Below are 18,359 nucleotides of genomic sequence, written 5' to 3'. Positions count from 1 at the left end.
CCCACATACACTCGTGGTTTTTACACGAGTGGAATTGTACGTGTATGACCGTTTTTACCCCGCCATTAAGGCAGCCATACGCCGCTTTCGGAGGAAGCATGCTGGGTATTTTCGTGATTCTGTAACCCACCGAACTCTGACATGGATTACAGGATCTTTTCCGTGCGCACTTGGTCTTGTGCTTGCGTGTACACACGAAGGGGGATAAGCCACTAGCAGGTCTGCACATAAGTTGACCTGGGAGATCGGAAAAATCTCCACACTTAACCCACCAGGCGGCCGCGGCCGGGATTCGAACCCTCGACCTTCCGATTAAGAGGCTGACGTCTTACCACCCCGCCACAACGCCCGTCACCGCTATTTTAAGATCTGAGTAATGTATGCATTTAGAGCTCTTACGTCCTTTTGTTTCTCACATGTGTGTGTTTGTTTAAGTGCATGTGAACAACTGCATAGCACCTATATGGGACTTTTTCAAAAAATGCATAGATTTCAGACGGACAAAACGGAAATATCCAACATCAAAAATTTCAAAATTTTATCAGGCAAAGTTATTAAACATCCTTTCGTCTATCTTGTGCCAAAATTTGCGAGCTTAATAACAACTGCAAATGTATCTAAAAATAAAAAAATATCCACTAAATTTATAAAAATGTCTTTGCAGTTACCATGAACAAGTTTTATTTTTCCTACATAATTGTTTTCCAAAAGGCAAGTTTTCATATAGCAAATGCTATGCAAACCCAGTGCTAAAGAATGGATACCAAAATGTATGATTATTAATGCAATTATTTAATCCAAATTAAAACAAAATTGTAATAGTGCAAAATTGTCATTATCAAATGCATGTAAATGAAGCAATGTCCAAACTGATCTGTTTGCTGCCAAAATATACATATGATCATTTGAAAGTTGTTGAAACCTTTCAACTTATACCACAATTGACTGAATTTGATAAATTATTTTAAATATAGCTTTACTTTTATGCTTGGTAACAACAGGGACATTCGGTAACTGCACGGACCCTTTGTTTTCGCATCAACCCCATTCGAGCAAAAAACACAGACATACGTTTAAAACTATCATTTTATATGTCTTAACTATATTTGTTGCTGTTTTCAAAGCACTGTATATTGTTTTGTGGTCTTGACTTAACAGATTGTTTTTTAAATTGCATTTTCTTCAATCATAGGAAACTGCATGGACATCTGGTAACAGCACAGACATTTTCTAGTAAAAGACACTGTGTTACTAGAAAACAAAGGGTTATTTTTGTTATGGAAATGAATTTTATATATCAGTAAAATGTTTTCGATAATTGGCCTGGTATGTAAAACGATTTTTGACTCACATGCGAAGCAAAAGTGAGTGTATGTATTCACCCGAGTCGTCCGTCCGTCCGTCCCCCCCCCCCCGTCCGTCCGGAAAACTTTAACGTTGGATATTTCTTGGACACTATTCAGTCTATCAGTACCAAATTTGGCAAGATGGTGTATGATGACAAGGCCCCCAAAAACATACATAGCATCTTGACTTTGCTTCAAGGTCAAGGTCGCAGGGGCCATAAATGTTGTCAAAAAACCAGCTATTTTTCCCATTTTCTCTGAAGTTTTTGAGATTGAATACCTCACCTATATATGATATATAGGGCAAAGTAAGCCCCATCTTTTGATACCAGTTTGGTTTACCTTGCTTCAAGGTCAAGGTCACAGGAGCTCTTCAAAGTTGGATTGTATACATATTTTGAAGTGACCTTGACCCTGAACTATGGAAGATAACTGTTTCAAACTTAAAAATTATGTGGGGCACATGTTATGCTTTCATCATGAGACACATTTGGTCACATATGATCAAGGTCAAGGTCACTTTGACCCTTATGAAATGTGACCAAAATAAGGTAGTGAACCACTAAAAGTGACCATATCTCATGGTAGAAAGAGCCAATAAGCACCATTGTACTTCCTATGTCTTGAATTAACAGCTTTGTGTTGCATGACCTTGGATGACCTTGACCTTGGGTCAAGGTCACATGTGTTTTGGTAGGAAAAATGTGTAAAGCAGTTCTTAGTGTATGTCATTGCTAGGTTTAGTTATTTGACCTTGACCCTGAAGGTCAAGGTCATGTCAAGGTCAAGCATGTGAGTCGTATGGGCTTTGCCCTTCTTGTTTTATATTGTTGTGCTTGTGTGAAACAGAACCAATAGCATACCATATATTATGCATAATTTCTTCCACATGAAGATAAACATACGAGTCAACAGTTAACGCTCAATCGACAAGATTTTATTGAACCAAATTGGAGTTGAGGAGAATGGTGGTTAGGCAGGGAGGGGAGGGCAAGGATGTGGCAGGATAATGGGGAAACAGAAAAAAAAGTATAGGCTCTTTCTTTGGCCCATTTTGTCTAGCGTATTTAATTAACTGAGTCAGTTGTAAAAAAAACTTGAAATGGAACAACTGATTCTTTAACATTAAATCAAGTGTCTTTTCACTTAGAACATAAAATAATTCACCACTCTATTTAGAAACCTTCATTGGAACATAAAATGAGTCATCACTGTCTTTGAAAATCTTCGTTGCCACTGTCTTTGTAAAACCTTTATTGAAAAATATGATTCACCACTGTCTTTTCACTTGGAACATCACCACCATAATAATGTGGCACCGTATCCTTACAACAACAAGGGTGTATTTTTTGTCACTTGAAAAAAAAAGTAAAATAAATGAATAACATATTTTGACAAATTCTCTGCAGTTACTAAAATAGATCTGTACAGTTACCTGACTCGTCAGTGCAGTTACCAGGAAACTTGTAGCAGTTCCTGAGTAAAGTAAATTACTTTATTTTGAATAAGACTCTATATAATACCTATATTTATGCTGGTTGGTTTTCCATCCCTTTTGTATAATTGGCTGTCCATAATACAGAATATAGAATAAAAATGGTATGCAATCTACAAGCATTTCAGTGCAGTTACCATGATGTCTCAGTGCAGTTACTAAATAGGTCCATGCAGTTACTTCTCTGGCAGGTAACTGCACAGAAAGTAACTGCACAGACGAATTCGTTATTTTCAAATAATAATCACTCCCTGTCATCAAAAAAACATGGCGTCCTTGACGCCATGTGAAAGTAAATCTATGGGCGATTAAAATGAAAATTATTCAAAATGTTTTTGTTAATTAGTGTAATGGAAAACCCCAGTAACTGCACATAACTGTTAAGCTAAACATCCTTCACCTTGACCTTTTGAAAATCATATTTCATTGCCTAAAAGTGATCCAATGTACCCACCTGATTGCACACAGCTTTCCGCGTCTTGGAACTCTTTTGTAAAGAAAACCACATTTGAAAAGCAAGGAGCATTCCGTTTTTATTGCGTATTTTGGTTCCTGGTAACTGCAAGGACCAAAACCTCTTGGACATGCAATTTTTACTTTTCAAAAATTGGGAGAACAAAACTACTGATTGTATCGATATTTTGTTTTTGTTATCTTGAGATAATGACGGGATAAACATAAACCAACAAACAAAATGATAAAAAAATTGTCTGTGCGTTTTACAGAGGTGTGAAATTTTGCTAATGTCGAAGGGACATGCATTTTGACCCCCCCTTACACATGATAACTTACCATAATTAACAGAAAAATACAATAAAACAGGCAAATGAGTATACTTTAAGGTCCGGAGGACATTGAACTTAAGCACTTCCAATTTTCAGATAAGTAGGATGAAAATTTTTGAATTTATAACATTTTAAAGTCAAAAGACAGGTTTTTTATGCATTTTTTGAAAAAGTCCCATATATCTCCACGAGTCAGTGAATTATGTGTATTCAGTACATATTGACTGCGAACATTTCAAAATCGAAGATGGAAAAACGAAACAGGTTAGTTATACTGTAGGAACATTTCATCATAGACAAAAGGAAACATTACTAGTATGTTGACCTGGATCTCTCCATGTTCAGATTGAAGAGACAACGCTCAAATGAGCTGAGATTTGTTTTCTTTTCATTATCTGAGATTCTCATATTTGTTTGTCTGTTAACTTCAAAAACTATTAGATTTGACGTACTATTGAATGTTTTTTTGATCTAGGATGAAACATTCCAATAACTTACCTTTCTTGTTTTGTTTTCCTTGTGTTTTCAGTGTTAAACATGTAAAGCACGCAATTTGTGTCAGTTAGCAATTGCATTCAATCAAGATTGATTCAGAATGAAACAGAATCTGTAATTGGTCAGATTTTTTTTACTGGTGTTCAGTTCTCGATAAACACTTAATCTACTCAGGCATGGGAATTGTCCGCCGAAAGGCAAATTTCCGCCGTTTTTATTTTTGTTCCGCCGAAAAAGCAAAAGTGTCCACCAAAAAAATAAAAGGGGGAGGCAAAAATGGCTCTAAAAACTGAATTTAATGACAAACTTGGAGGTCATATGACACCAAATTGCACCATTTGGGTTCTTTGGAGAAAAAAAAATTCCGGGGGGGGGATGCCCCCGAACACCCCTAGCAGGGCTAGGCGCATTGCGCTGTCCACTTTGCTATTACTTACAAATGTTCAGCCTTTTTTACTTTTTTCAATTCCCATGCCTGTCTACTCCTTCACCTCACTCCATTGGACTTCATTCAATGAGGCGTTTGGTTGGGTGTTAATCCATGATTTTGAAAAACCTGAAATTTTGAATTGGAAGCCTATCAATATGTAAGTTCCCCCGAAATCGGCGTATGCTGCCTGAATGGCGGGGTAAAAACGGTCATACACGTAAAAATCCACTCGTGCTAAAAACGTGAATGAACGTGGGAGTCTAAGCCCATGAACAAAGAAGAAGAAGAAGAATATGTAAGTGTTTGTCGTGCATCATTTGGCAGCTGAGAGTTTGTTTGCAATATTTTAGTTGCTCGACTTGCTCGACAAGCGCAAAGGTGACCTTTGTTTGCAATGTTTCAGTTGATCGACTTGCTCGACAAGCGCAAAGGTGACCTCCAGGAGAAGCTGGACGAGGTGCGCAAAGAGGCTGAGAAAGAAAAGGAGGAGGTGAGGTTTTTCATCATTTCTTATACCATGGACACCCCCCCCCCCCCCCCTTGATTAATCCTTTGACTGCTGGAAGAATTTAGTTTAAAAAATCAATATAAAGCCATAACATACAAGGTTTATTAATTAAACCAAAACTGAGAAATGGTCTCCAGGGGAGGCAATGCAATCATCTTGCTGCAATTCAGAAGACAAAATACATTCCTTATACCTATACCGAGGCGGTATTTTTAAATTATTTTTTTTGCTTCAAATTTTCAGCAAAATAAGCATGCTCTTAAAAGTATGATTCTCTTTTATTAATTGTATACTTTTTTCTCTCAAATTCAGTTTCTGAAACGCTACCAGAAAGAATATGAGGAGCATTTGCAGAAACTCGAGGAAGTCTTTGAAGCTGAGGTCCAGGCCTTTGGAATCGATGAAGATGATAACGAAGAGGACAACAACGCTGACAGGAATACCGTCAGCAATGGCAACCAATCCATCAGCCATCCAACGGAAAATGGCACGGCCGATAATTCCCCTTCCAAAGGCCCTCATGTGTCAACTGTTCTGGTGAACGGAGCCAACAGTCCCACGAAAGACACTGCCCCAGAAATCAAAGACACGGAAGGTTCTGGAAAAAGCCCTGAATTCTTGGACAAGGAAGGAAAAGTCAACAGCCAGGAGGAACTGACCAATATGTGAATGGATTGGATAATTCAACATTGGTGAACTTTCAGAAATGGAGAACTTTCAGAAGTGGAGAATCGCCGCTGATATTGCACCTTAAAACGGGGTGTTTGTGTGGCTGCAAGACTGAACCATGGTTTGTGTGAAGCGTGAAACACGTTAAGGTGATATACTGACCAAAATACAGACCTGTTTTTCACGTGGAACTCCTACTGCACTAGTTTTCTTTTTGTGTTCTTCTCTGTGATCTGAAAAAGAGTGAAGAAGGTGATTGTGTGCAAGTGTTATGCTGTCACTCTAATGAAGTTGCAGAAAAGATAAAGCACGGACAAATCCATCGGGATTTTTCAGCAGGGAACCAGATACAGGACAGAGGTCGTGTACACGAACTGTCAACGGAAGATGCAACTGAGGGGATGCGTGCCAACTACTGATACATAATACTTAGAGGGCCGTCACACACGCGACTCAATCGCGCGATTTACCCTGTCACACGGGCGACTCAGTCGCGGAAAATAGCTAGTACGACAAAGTCTACGACTCGGTCTCATGCGATTCCCTCGTAGCTTTGAGGTTTAGAACTTGTTCTATTCCTGCGACCCAGTCGTCAGTCAATCGCAGGGGCAGAGCCAATCAGAACGCGTCGTTGCGGCCCTCACGCCGTGACGTAAAATAATGGCGGACAGTGGCGGACTGCGTCTCTTCATCGATTCAAAACTTTTTTGAAGAACAGTTTCTTACTCAGATATAAAGGAGACGTTTTAGCGATGTGATGTGCGATCGGCTTGAGACTGAATCGCGCGATTGAATCTCAATGATTGAGTCGTGCGTGTGACTGGTGCTTAAGTAGTGTAGTAACTTTTCCCCAAGGAAATTAAGAACTGAAAACTCCATGGTCAGTATGAACAACCAGCAGCTTGCATTATCAGAATAGAATGATAACATTTTAAGATAGTACAAACAGGAGAATTTTCATGTGATGATCGAGAAACCAGAGCTGACAAGATAATGCATTTTATATCTTTGGGCATTGAATTTTCAGTTGAACTGCAGTTTTGTAAGCGAATAATGACTAGGAGCTACAAACTTCAAATGAAAAGGTGAAACGCATAACGGGAGTGAAAAAGTTGTGAATGGCTTTATTGAAAAGGAGGAAATTCTCTGCATTTTGGTTGTGTATTGGGTTCTTTGTACATGTCTGGTTAATTCTTTTGTAGGAGTTTTGTCCTTGTGATTATCTCTGAAGCCTACTCCATTGCACGCTGGTTTCCCCACATCTTTTCCAATATGTCTCTTTACCATGTATACACAGTGATGAAGCCTTGCCTCTATGTTAACTGCAATCACTCAAATATCTGTTTGAGCATTTCAGTTGAGCATTTCAATCCATTTTTACTTTTTTATTCAAATTGCATTTAAAAAACAAACAGTTAACCAGTTTGGTTTAATATTCTTGTTTGTATGCAGTACTGTGTTATATATATGTTTGCTTTAAACTTGTGTATATTGTATATATTTACTATTCCTAATATACTGTTCTGTCGTTAATTATGTATATTTGTGTCACCAACAGAATTAATACAAGAAATTGTGATACCGGGATCAACCATGGGGTTTTCATGCATCGGTTACTATTAGTATCTATTAAAGATACGTGACCCTCCACCACGGAATGAGTTGCATGTCACCTCGCGCGGTTCTGCGCTAGGCTTTATATAAGTCCGGGGAGTGTCTGGTAACAGTGTGACGGTCACCTTAGTCACAGGCTTATAACTCAAACAGTTTTCGCTCTTTTCAAAAACGGTTTTCACCACTGGATAGAGCATAAAAATCTCGTTAAGAAAATGTAAAAAATTTGAAAATCATGCAAAGGTGACATGCGACTCATTCCGTGGTGGACGGTCACATATGTTAAAATGAATAGGAAACAATGAAAAATATTAATTGTTCTTTCTTTGTTTCTGCGAGTCACCTGCTTGCATTGATTTGTGTTGTGTTCTTTTCTATTTGTTAAGCCTTTTTGAGGGAAGGGGAAGTGTTTAGAATAAAAGGTCCAAATGTGTTTTGTTAGGCAGTTTGTATTAGTCCAAAGTGCATCATTTCATTTTTCTTTTTTTCATTTTCATTACTTTATTGTCCCATCGCTGGGAAATTCGGGTCGCTTCCTCCCAGTGGAAAGCTAGCAGCAACGGAGTCGCGCTACCCAGGTGTCTGCGTGTTTAGGTGTATTCAGCCACCTGCACTTATGGCAGAATGACCAAGGTCTTTTACGTGCCATTGTGATGACACGGGGGTGGGACATGGCTTCCGTCTCTGGGTCTGCACATAAAGTTGACCCGTGTCCGTCCCGGCCCGAATTCGAACCTGCGACCTTCCGATCACAAGTCCAGTGCTCTACCAACTGAGCTGTATTATATGTGTCAGATCATACGTAGATACATATAGGTGTAAAGGTGAGGGGCTGGGGGTATAACGGTAACTTAAAGTTAAATTTCTGTATTTAAGGAGGTGAATTTCTCATATTTTGTCATGGGGTGGATATTTTACAAGTGAATTTTGATTTGGTATAGTAATAAAATGCAATCAATTTTCGTTTTCATTATCATTCATTGAATGAATCATCATTTGTATTCTGATCGTAAAATTCTGAGACAAGGGCATTGAAGATGGTGTAAGTACATATGTAAAGGTATTCCTGTGTTATTGTTAATGTAAAATGAACACTTTGTTCTGTGTGGGTTGTTTTTTTTTCTACTGGCAAATAAACTTTGTTTTTCATTTCATGTAGTTTCGTATCATTTGATAACCTGAGAGTTTTTTCAACTGGGATTTTTAAAAGTTTGTGTAATGCATGCCTCTGTGTGTTGTGTGAGTGGGTGTATAAATGTAAATCCTTAAAAAAAACCATCTTAGCATTTTCTCTATGCAATGAGTAATAAACCCACTTTAAACATGTCGGGATGAGTTAAGTTACGACATCTTGCGATTTGTCAAATTATACACAATTTTTTTTTACCATGGTCAGTATAATTAAAGTGCTTGTGACAATTACGTACTGCCCTTGTGAATAATGTGAATGCGGCAGAGAGGATCTTGCTTACGGCAACACTCCGTTTGGTGGAGTGCTTTTCTGACAGGAATTCTTTGTATAGTCACAGCAAGCGTGTCTGTAAGAAGATTAAAATGTGGCAATTAATTGTTCTACAGTATTGGGAACCATTAATGACTGTTTTGAGGTAGGGACATATTGCTTAGGATACAAATCTAGTGGGCAGTATAATTAACATGGGAGTGAGGTATGAAAAAAGAATCAAGCTTTAAAGTAACTGCAGAACAGTGGAACCCCCCTTTTAAGACCCCCAATTTAAGACTCCCTCCTTTTTAAGGCCTTGTTTTCACAGACTTTCTGTTCATTACCTATGATAAATTACCCCCGTTTTAAGACTCCCGTCTTTTTAAGACCAATTTTCTCAGATTTTTGGAGGTCTTAAAAGGGGGGTTCCACTGTATACATTTATAGAATTGATTTGATTTGATGGTGCTGAAGTTAAACTCGGGGAAAATGTCCCAAGTTAAGGAATGCAGTTTTTCCAAGCTAATATGTGACCCTCCACCACGGAATGAGTCGCATGTCACCTCGCGCGGTTCTGCGCTAGGCTTAATATAAGTCTGGGGGATGTCTGGTAACAGTGTGAGGGTCACCTTAGTCACAGGCTTGTAACACGAAAAGTTTTTGCTCTTTTCTAAAACGGTTTTCACCACTGGATAGAGCATAAAAAACTCTTTAGGAAAATTTAAAAATATGAAAATCATGCAAAGGTGACATGCGACTCATTCCGTGGTGGAGGGTCACATATAGAGGATAAAAACTGGGAATGTAAAAGTTGTTTCAGAAGTCACTAATGTGTATCCACTCCTAAAGAAGAGTGAATTATTCATCACAAACATAAGACCCCAAGTTTATTCAGCGGTTTTGTTCTTCTGTACCTTAAATATGTCAGTTTCTGCACAAAGGATAAAACAATGTCCCACCAGGGGAATTTGACTACTGCACAGTTGCAAAACATTGTCTCTGTTTAAAGATAAAGTGAACATTTTATTCAAGTTTCTGTGAACTTGCAGTGGGTTTTGTTCCAAGATAAAAGGTACATCTTTGTCCTCATGTATTCATGAAGGGGAAATAATGTGTGCTTAAAAGAAAGCATGTAGATAGCATTTTTGATGTTGTATCATTGTGATATATTTTTTTGTAATACAATTACTGGAATTCCTAACAAAGATCACATGATAGCACCAAACAGTTCCTTGCAACCATCCAGTGCATTGTTGTCCGAACTATACTCCAGTAGCACTCATACAGGCAGTCAGTGCATTTGCTTGTTTCTATCGGACACCAAAGCTTGAACATGTGAACAACTTGCTCTTCATTTAAACTGATCAGTGAGGTCACGTTTATTCTTTTGTGTATCTGTTTTAATCTTCAGTATATAAATCCCACCAACTCTCCTCTGTTTAAGTCACTAAACTGTGTCTGGTAGTATAATACACTTGCAACCCCCTTGTTAACACCTCCAAAATCTGAGAAATGATGATGATAAGTAATGTTTAACACCCTCATGGTAAAACCATTAGGGGTATGTTCCCGGGTTTGACCCTGACTTTAGATTGGGAAATCTGAGAAAATCAGGAGGGAGTTTTATAATGGGGGTCATCTGCAGAGGTTAGGAACAGACACCCTGAAAAAGCATTTACCGTACTACAGCGCATAAGGCGCACCGCCTTCTTTTTAACAAAAATTGTAATCCAGTCACCCATTGGGCGCAGAGGGCCGATAGGGCGCACCAAAATTGAAAAAGTATACCGGTAACAAACGGTCGAAGAATAAAAATAAGCCGCAAATCAAAGGAAGAATACAGAGTGGAAATGACCCAGTTTTTGCCATGAGAGGTGGTTCCCCTGTCATATCTGAGAGAGGAAACACTTCCTGCACCGGGGTCAATGACCGGTCAGTGACCGAGTTTAACAGAGTGGAAATATGTGTGCTCTGTGTGTGCGGCGAGATCAAAGGCAGGTCCATTGTGATAGCTGGTTGCTTGAGAGCTCGAGGAAACTTGGCCAGGGCAGTACCTAGTAGCTGAAACATGCATTATCACAAGTTGTTTGACTGGTACTCAGGCGGTCTCTTTGATTTTTTTCGGATTAGGCGCTTCGTTATACAAGACGCAGGGGTTGAACTCGAGGAAAAAAGTCGCGCCTTATGACCCGGAAAGTACGGTAATGTCTGAAAAGTGAGGAAGTCTTAAAATGGGGTTCCACTGTATCCACAACTAAATCCAACAAAAAGACCAAAAAGCACTGTACTCACGTTAAAAATGACGAACACGGAACAAATAATGGCGACGTTTCAACCTCTTGGGTCTTCTTCGGGCACGAAAAGATTAGTACACACACAAAAAGAAGAAGAAAGATGACAGAACAACAAGAAGAATCACTGACAGAACAATGACACTGCAAGAGGTTGAGAAGTCACCGTTATTTGTTCTGTGTTCGTCATTTTAACGTGGTACAGTGCTTTTTGGTCTTTTTGTTGTTCGCTCTCACGTGCAGTCGCCATTGTTAAATCCAAGTTATTGAGTTTGTGTGGATGGCACTGATTAAGGTTTCACTGCCTGATTTCAGGTTGCACAGCCTGATTGTTTGGTTCCTGTTGATATAGTCGCACTCAGTTTGCCTTGCACTTTCATTATTTTCTGACACATTCCAGTGGCACTTATATCTATATATATATGCGGTAGTGTGTATTGCTGGATGGCTTGTTTCTGTGTGTTGTTAAACTGTCCTTTTCATTTGAATAACCTCGAGCTTTCATTGAAAAATACAAAACATCCATGCAGGTTTTGATGTGGTGTGAGTCATAGAGTGCCGAAACAATATGAATTTCTTAGACCACAACTGTTGTAAGGAACTCTGCATGCAGTGGAAAGCTCCCATCATTGAACACTTTACCCACATGTTAAAATTTCTTTTCCAGCCATGGCATGGAAAGTAACTCCTTCCCATGGCATAGAAAGAAACTCCTTCAATTTTAAACTGGAAAACATCATAGCAAAAGTGCGCGAAAAGTGCTCGAAAAGAGCAGATAAAGAAATGTCGAATTATAAAACAAAGCGTGACTATTGTGATTACTATTATTATAATAGGAAGGTTTCCGCCAGTTATCTCTTTGAGGTTTTGGGTGCTTACAGAGTACCGTGCCCCTTGCGGGGGCATCAAACATCGAGGTCTCAAGCAGGGTCAAGGGAAAGGTCGGCTGGGCGGACAGGAGACTACAATAGGAAGGTTTCCGCCAGTTATCTCTCTTTGAGGTTTTGGGTGCTTAGAGAGCGGGGGCATCAAACATCAAGGTCACAAGCAGGGTCCAGGGGAAGGTTGGTTGGGCGGATATGAGACAATTGCACGGTGAACTATGAATCTGTCGCTTGCAGAAAATACTGATGCCAAAAACTTCTTTAGACTTGATTGGTATTGCTGATACTTAGTATCATTTATTTGGGAGGTTAAAGTTTGTAATATGAGGCATTAAGTTCATAATGGTACATATAATATAACTTCTCTGTTTTCCCTTTGCAACAAATTACATTTTATGCATCTGCCAATTTATATATTCTTTGGGAATTCCATCCATTATGAGTGGCCCGATGTTTGTTGTGTGTTAGTTTTGCAGATGGCCTCGTCTACTTTTGACCATTTTTACTCGCAATGGGCGCTCAGGCAGTCTGATATAGAAATTATTGTGGTTATAGCCTTTGCTGGCGCTGCTGAATCGATCTGGCATTGCAGTGCATGTGTTTTTTTAAGAATGCTAAGTAAACCAGTTTGAACTGATGTGAGAAACAAAGGGAAGTTTACAAGGGCTCTTCATGCATACGAATGTGCATCAAGAAGAATTTTGAACTTGTCAAGGAAATTGACTTCACCTGCTGCTCGAAACACAAGGTGAATGTTCAAGTTGTTCCAAGAAGACGACAAAAGGAAATATATAAGGGCTCTACATGCATACCAATGCATTGCATCAAGAGGAATTTTGAGCTTGATAAGGAATTAGATTGAATTCACCTGTTGCGTGAAACACAAGGTGAATGTTGAAGTTGTTTCAAGAAGACTGTCAGATTACCTGTGTGCAGTAACGGCTGTTATTTGTTCCATAATCACAATCACATGTCTGCTGTTGAGAGAGACACACACACAAAAATTGCAGTAATTACACACACTGCGGAAGCGTCCACTACAGGAAAAGTTTGTCAAAGTAGACGTACCCCATTTGCATTAGTTATAAATTTCCATCCATGATCGATGTCTGGATGTCGTGTGCTTTTGTTTTTTTCTAGGCACAATATAAAGTGTTTCCAGCTCTGTATATAATGTGCACATTATTTTAAGTACATGTATCCTAACATGTCCTAATCCAGATGTGATATTTTATACAGCAATTGTAATTAAAAATTTAATGTGCAGTTGTGTTCGGTCTCTCTTACTTGCAATTAAAACTGTACATGTAATAATATATATATACTTTGTTTTCAACAAGGACTTTTTGAAATGTCTCATGTTGGCATTACCCCTTCTAACAGAGAAAAAAATGTCAGACCTTTCATGTTTAAATGGATTTATTTCATGCATGTGATTTTTACAAAAATGTTTGGTGTGTTTATTTTTTTGTTCAAGTATGTAAAGGGTATAAGTGTTATTACATCTATTCCAATTACACAGTTTTACTTTAAGCCCAAATTCAGTTACTAATGTCTTTTTGTTTATAATCTTGCATCATTATGTCCATGCAGGCTTGACAGCGGCATCATATTCTGCGATTGTCACAAATAAATTGTTTAAAAAATATTGTCATCATTTTCACGAGTTTTCATTCACAAGCACCTGGGAAATAAATCTCATGTTCCCCAGGCAATAAATCCCCGGTTACCATAGTTGCAGGAAGCAGGTTATACATGGATAATCAAAAGCAAACCCAATAGAAACACTCGGGGATTCTTCGGCTCTTTTCATTGGACCTAAACAGACACTGCTTTGCAAAGTTCCAAAAACGAACTGGCAAACTGGCAAAAGTAAACAAAAAACAAAACAACTTCATGAAAGGTCATACATTCATCAAAAACAAATGAAACCTAGCGATATGTTTTGTCTTCTCACAGAGTCATGGAGTGCGTGTATCTGTGTTTCGATACACAGACGTTCGGAGAAACACGAACGTCAAGTTCAAGTAAAACGACCCCTGACACACACATTTTGACCCGTGCACAAGACGTTGTATCGATAAACGAAGCACAAATAAGAAACAATAATAAAAGCAAAGAAAATAGCAACAAGATACGCAAACATCTAACAAAGCCGAGCAAGCAGAATGACAGGTCTAATGAAAAACAAAGAGGTACTGAGTCGGAAACAAGATCGCGATTCTTTCCTTCACTGCACGACGCAAATCTTCTGTGACCTTTGACCAAACGTAGCTTCCACATTCGATCACTCAGCTTAATATTTACAACAGAAAGCCGAGGGGGTGGAATACCGAGATGAACCTACAGAACTGTGCATCCTCAAACCTGACATATTCATCCCAACATTTAATGAACTCAAAAACACAGAAAGTTGCTTTCACACGCCAGCTTTGATTGCCAGTGGTTATCAAACCGGGACTCGTGTGGTTATCAGCACGGAACCCGTGTTTCAAAGCATGGCTCCCTGGGTTGATTGTGCACTTATTTTCTCACTACCAAAATGATGACAAAAACGATGTTTGATGGTTTGTTGACAGACCAGCTTTTTTGTCGGTCCTCGGGGGGCATATCGACTTTTCTTTCATATTTAATGACCGCGGCCTTCGGCCTTGGTCAATAAATATGAAACAAAAGACGATTTGCTCCCCCTCGGACAGACAAAAAAGCTGGTCTGTCCACAACCCATCAAACATCTTATATTGTTATGAAATGATATTCATGCACCACTGTCAATATCACCACTGTGAATATCACCACTGTGAATATCACCACTGTGAATATGTTCAAGTTACATTTTCTGCAAATTGAGACACAAATTGATTTTTCTTGCACTTTCTTTTCAAAAATGTCTTGTAATATGTGTAAGTTTAGTTTTGACCAGAAATGCAGTGCCTCATTTTAAAGGACTTGTGATACACCTATATAGATATTTTTGTGTGTATAGTAGTATGAAACATTTTATGCTTTGATCCACTTGAATTAACATTTTCAGTCCGTTAGAATGGTGATGTTTTAAGCGACAAACATTTATTTTATTTTTGTTTTGTTTTGATGTTGAATCATTTCAAAGTGGGGCACACTTATCAACCTTAACGCACAAAAACTGAATGGAATTTCATAAGTGTATATTTTTATGTGCAAGATCTAGATTAGGAAAGTAATGCTTGAGAAGGCTTCTAAAAATGCACTGAAGACTAACTCCAAACAGTAATTTGAAGACTAGCCCAGGGTTTATATTCATTTGTTATCAGACAACTGTAGTAATACTAAACAAAAAGGAGTAGAGGGAATGATATTGAAGCTGTATATAATTCATAGGGGCGTTGTTGTTCTGTTGTTGTTTGGATTTTCTTTTGGGGGGGGGGGGGGGACTCAGTGTTAGTAAAGACAGGGCTTTGGATTTGGGGGCATTTAAAGTGATGGCGCCATGCTCCCTAAGACAATAAATAACAAAATACAAAATTCTGGACTGATCGTTGTGGAAGGCAACATTTTTTAAATTCGATTGCTTATGCCTTGTCAATCATTCCACAGTATGCTATAACCTGTAACATAGTAGTTAAAGTATTTTTCGCTTTTCAGTTAGTGACTTAATTGGTTTTTTGTTTGTTCTGTAGGTTTTCGGGTGTTTTTTTTCGTTTTTCAAGTCAGTATTAGTTGTAAGAAGATGCACATTTTTTGTTTTAAATGCAAAATATCTTATGTTTGCCCTTTTTTTCATTCTTGCTTTTTGTTGTTAATTCACAGGCTTCATTTATTCAGTTATGTTAAACAATTTTGTATCCATCAAGTGTTAATTTTCCAAGATACTCCCTTGTTTCAGAAAACGTTTTAAGGAGCAGTACAGAATCACTGAGATTTATAAGTAAACTGGAAACACTCCATCAAAACAGACCTTACAAATGATCTTAGATTTATGCCCCACAGCAGATTTCTTTCAAAAGGGTGATACTGTTAGGAACTCTCTTGTTTCATAATAATCTTCGAGTATTCACACTGTTCGAATGTTAAAATTGGCGAGGCACATAAACAGAGAACATTTGCAGACTAATTGTTTAAGTCTAAATCTGGGTCATTAACAGTGCCTCCCGACATATTGGAATATCACCGACCGTTACTATGAAACATGCCAACTGGGTGAAGTGAAAGTCCCCTGAACTTCTGTTGACAAATTCAGAGAGTGTTGGTAGCATTTCAGGCTGAAAAATATCTGATGGAGGGTGTGACTAAAATAGCATAAAGGAGACAAGGAGACTGTAGGATATGTCTGGTCCCTATAAGGTTAATCAGTTGACACAATCATAATGTTTCATTTAAAACAATAACCTATGTAACTCTGCACTCATCAGGTATATCTGTACACCCCCAAAAAAGATATACATATATTCCCTTCAAGACTGTTCCACTTCGTACAAACCAGAACACCTACTGTGATGAATGTTCTCTTTGTAGATTGGGTATTGGAATGATGGTTTTGTGAATGAATTGATCTGCCAAAATCTGCCTTCATGTTCTCATAGTGTCTGTATATTTTGCTCTGCACCAAGACTGTTGCTGTTCAGATGCGGACAGCTTTGATATGATCTGATTTGTCTTTGTTGTGCTTGTTGTCAGTTGCTTCACTGCGGCTTACTTTTGTTTGACAGTGTCTCACCCTTGTGACTACCAGCACGGTTGGCCTAGTGGTAAGGCATCCGCCCCGTGATCGGGAGGTCATGGGTTCGAACCCCGGCCGGGTCATACCTAAGACTTTAAAATTGGCAATCTAGTGGCTGCTCCGCCTGGCGTCTGGCATTATGGGGTTAGTGCTAGGACTGGTTGGTCCGGTGTCAGAATAATGTGACTGGGTGAGACATGAAGCCTGTGCTGCGACTTCTGTCTTGTGTGTAGCGCACGTTATATGTCAAAGCAGCACCGCCCTGATATGGCCCTTCGTGGTCGGCTGGGCGTTAAGCAAACAAACAAACAAACAAACAAACCCTTGTGACTTTTTTTCTGCCAGTGTCCAGAATTATTTCCATTCATTCAACATAAAGCTACATGAAACGCGTAAATGATGTCTTTGTCCTTTCCACAAATTAAACTTATGCATTTTATTGTTGATATCATGTTCTCATAATTTCTTGGGGTTAAAGAGAAAGTTCAGATATCGGAAAGAGAAGCTGTGTATACCTACGTAGGAGTACAAGAGAAGTTATAAAACGTTAATCACTACTTTCTAAAAAAAACAACTACATGTACTGACTTGCGTAATTCTTTTAATATGCAAAATATGCAACAGTTCATTGTTAGAGTATCCAGCAAACGGGAATTAACTGCGGGTGGTATAATTAGTAGCTTTAACTTAGCTTTATAGTTGTGCAAATTTGACATGTGGTGGAGGTAAACACTATCTCAGCATGCATGAATTATTTTAAAGTGTTTCCTTCTTTATGTTCTTTTATTGTGATACATTCAATTGGGTCTTTTGTGTTTTAATCTACGCAGCACCAAGAACTGATTGAATACTGCAATGGATGTTTTTTTTCAGTACCCACAAAACCATGAGTAATATTATGTGTATGTTTGTGACTCAACTTTTTGCACACTTGTTGCTATGAATCTGTGTTTAATGTCTCTGTCTCACTAATTCCCTACTCAGAATAAACCTTGTTGTTGATTATGATGGGTTTTGTCATCTTTCTTGTGCACATTTCAAAGTACATGTATAATATGTATGTGTAAAATTATATGTGTGTCTGTCTGTATGAGTGTGTGTGTGTGTGTGTGTGTGTGTGTGTGTGTGTGTGTGTGTGTGTGTGTGTGCAGGCACGCGTGTGCAGCCACAGCAGTCAACACACACACAAACATCTGTCTGTCTTGTCTCTGTCTGTCTGTCTCTTTTTCCACATGCGCAGACAAACACACACACATACACACATATGAATACAAAGATTGCCATGAAGAATATGCAGATGAGCACACCTGTGCCAGCAGGCAGATCTACAGTATATACTACCCCTCATAAAAAAAGAAAACACTAGGCAGATATCTTTGTGATGAGGCCGTTTATTGTACATTAATATATATATATGGTGTAGAGATTATTCTTCTAAGAAGCCATAAAAGGTTTGCTTTTGAAGCCCTTTTAGCAGGTATTAATGTTACCACACACACAAAAAGGTACATTTCAGTAACTCCTCAACGCATTGTCTTCAAAATTCAGAGCTTTGTCCAAACACACACAGTAAAATACAAAATCTTTAGTCAAATGAAATATTAGTTATGCTGTTACATGCGACAATGCGACATGCGAACAGGCACAGAAAGGAAAAACCCAACCAGCAACAAACAAACTGATTATTAATCACGTACTC

General features: G+C 38.6%; 1 protein-coding gene across 1 annotated transcript in view; it reads left to right on the top strand.

Moving 5' to 3' along the window:
• LOC138951854 (1-phosphatidylinositol 4,5-bisphosphate phosphodiesterase classes I and II-like) overlaps positions 1–17,665 on the top strand; it is a 140,131-nt gene extending 122,466 nt beyond the window's left edge. Inside the window, exons 30-31 of the mRNA XM_070323414.1 lie at positions 4,955–5,041; positions 5,372–17,665. Coding sequence (XP_070179515.1) covers positions 4,955–5,041; positions 5,372–5,728 — 444 coding nt within the window. The 3' untranslated portion in view covers positions 5,729–17,665. The remainder of the gene's footprint in view (positions 1–4,954; positions 5,042–5,371) is intronic.
• Positions 17,666–18,359: the final 694 nt, after the last annotated feature.

Source organism: Littorina saxatilis, linkage group LG17 (assembly GCF_037325665.1).
Source record: "Littorina saxatilis isolate snail1 linkage group LG17, US_GU_Lsax_2.0, whole genome shotgun sequence".
In the NCBI taxonomy this organism is placed as follows: Eukaryota; Metazoa; Mollusca; class Gastropoda; order Littorinimorpha; family Littorinidae; genus Littorina; species Littorina saxatilis.
Note: the sequence above shows the minus strand (reverse complement) of the source record. Positions and strands in the feature narration are given on the sequence as shown.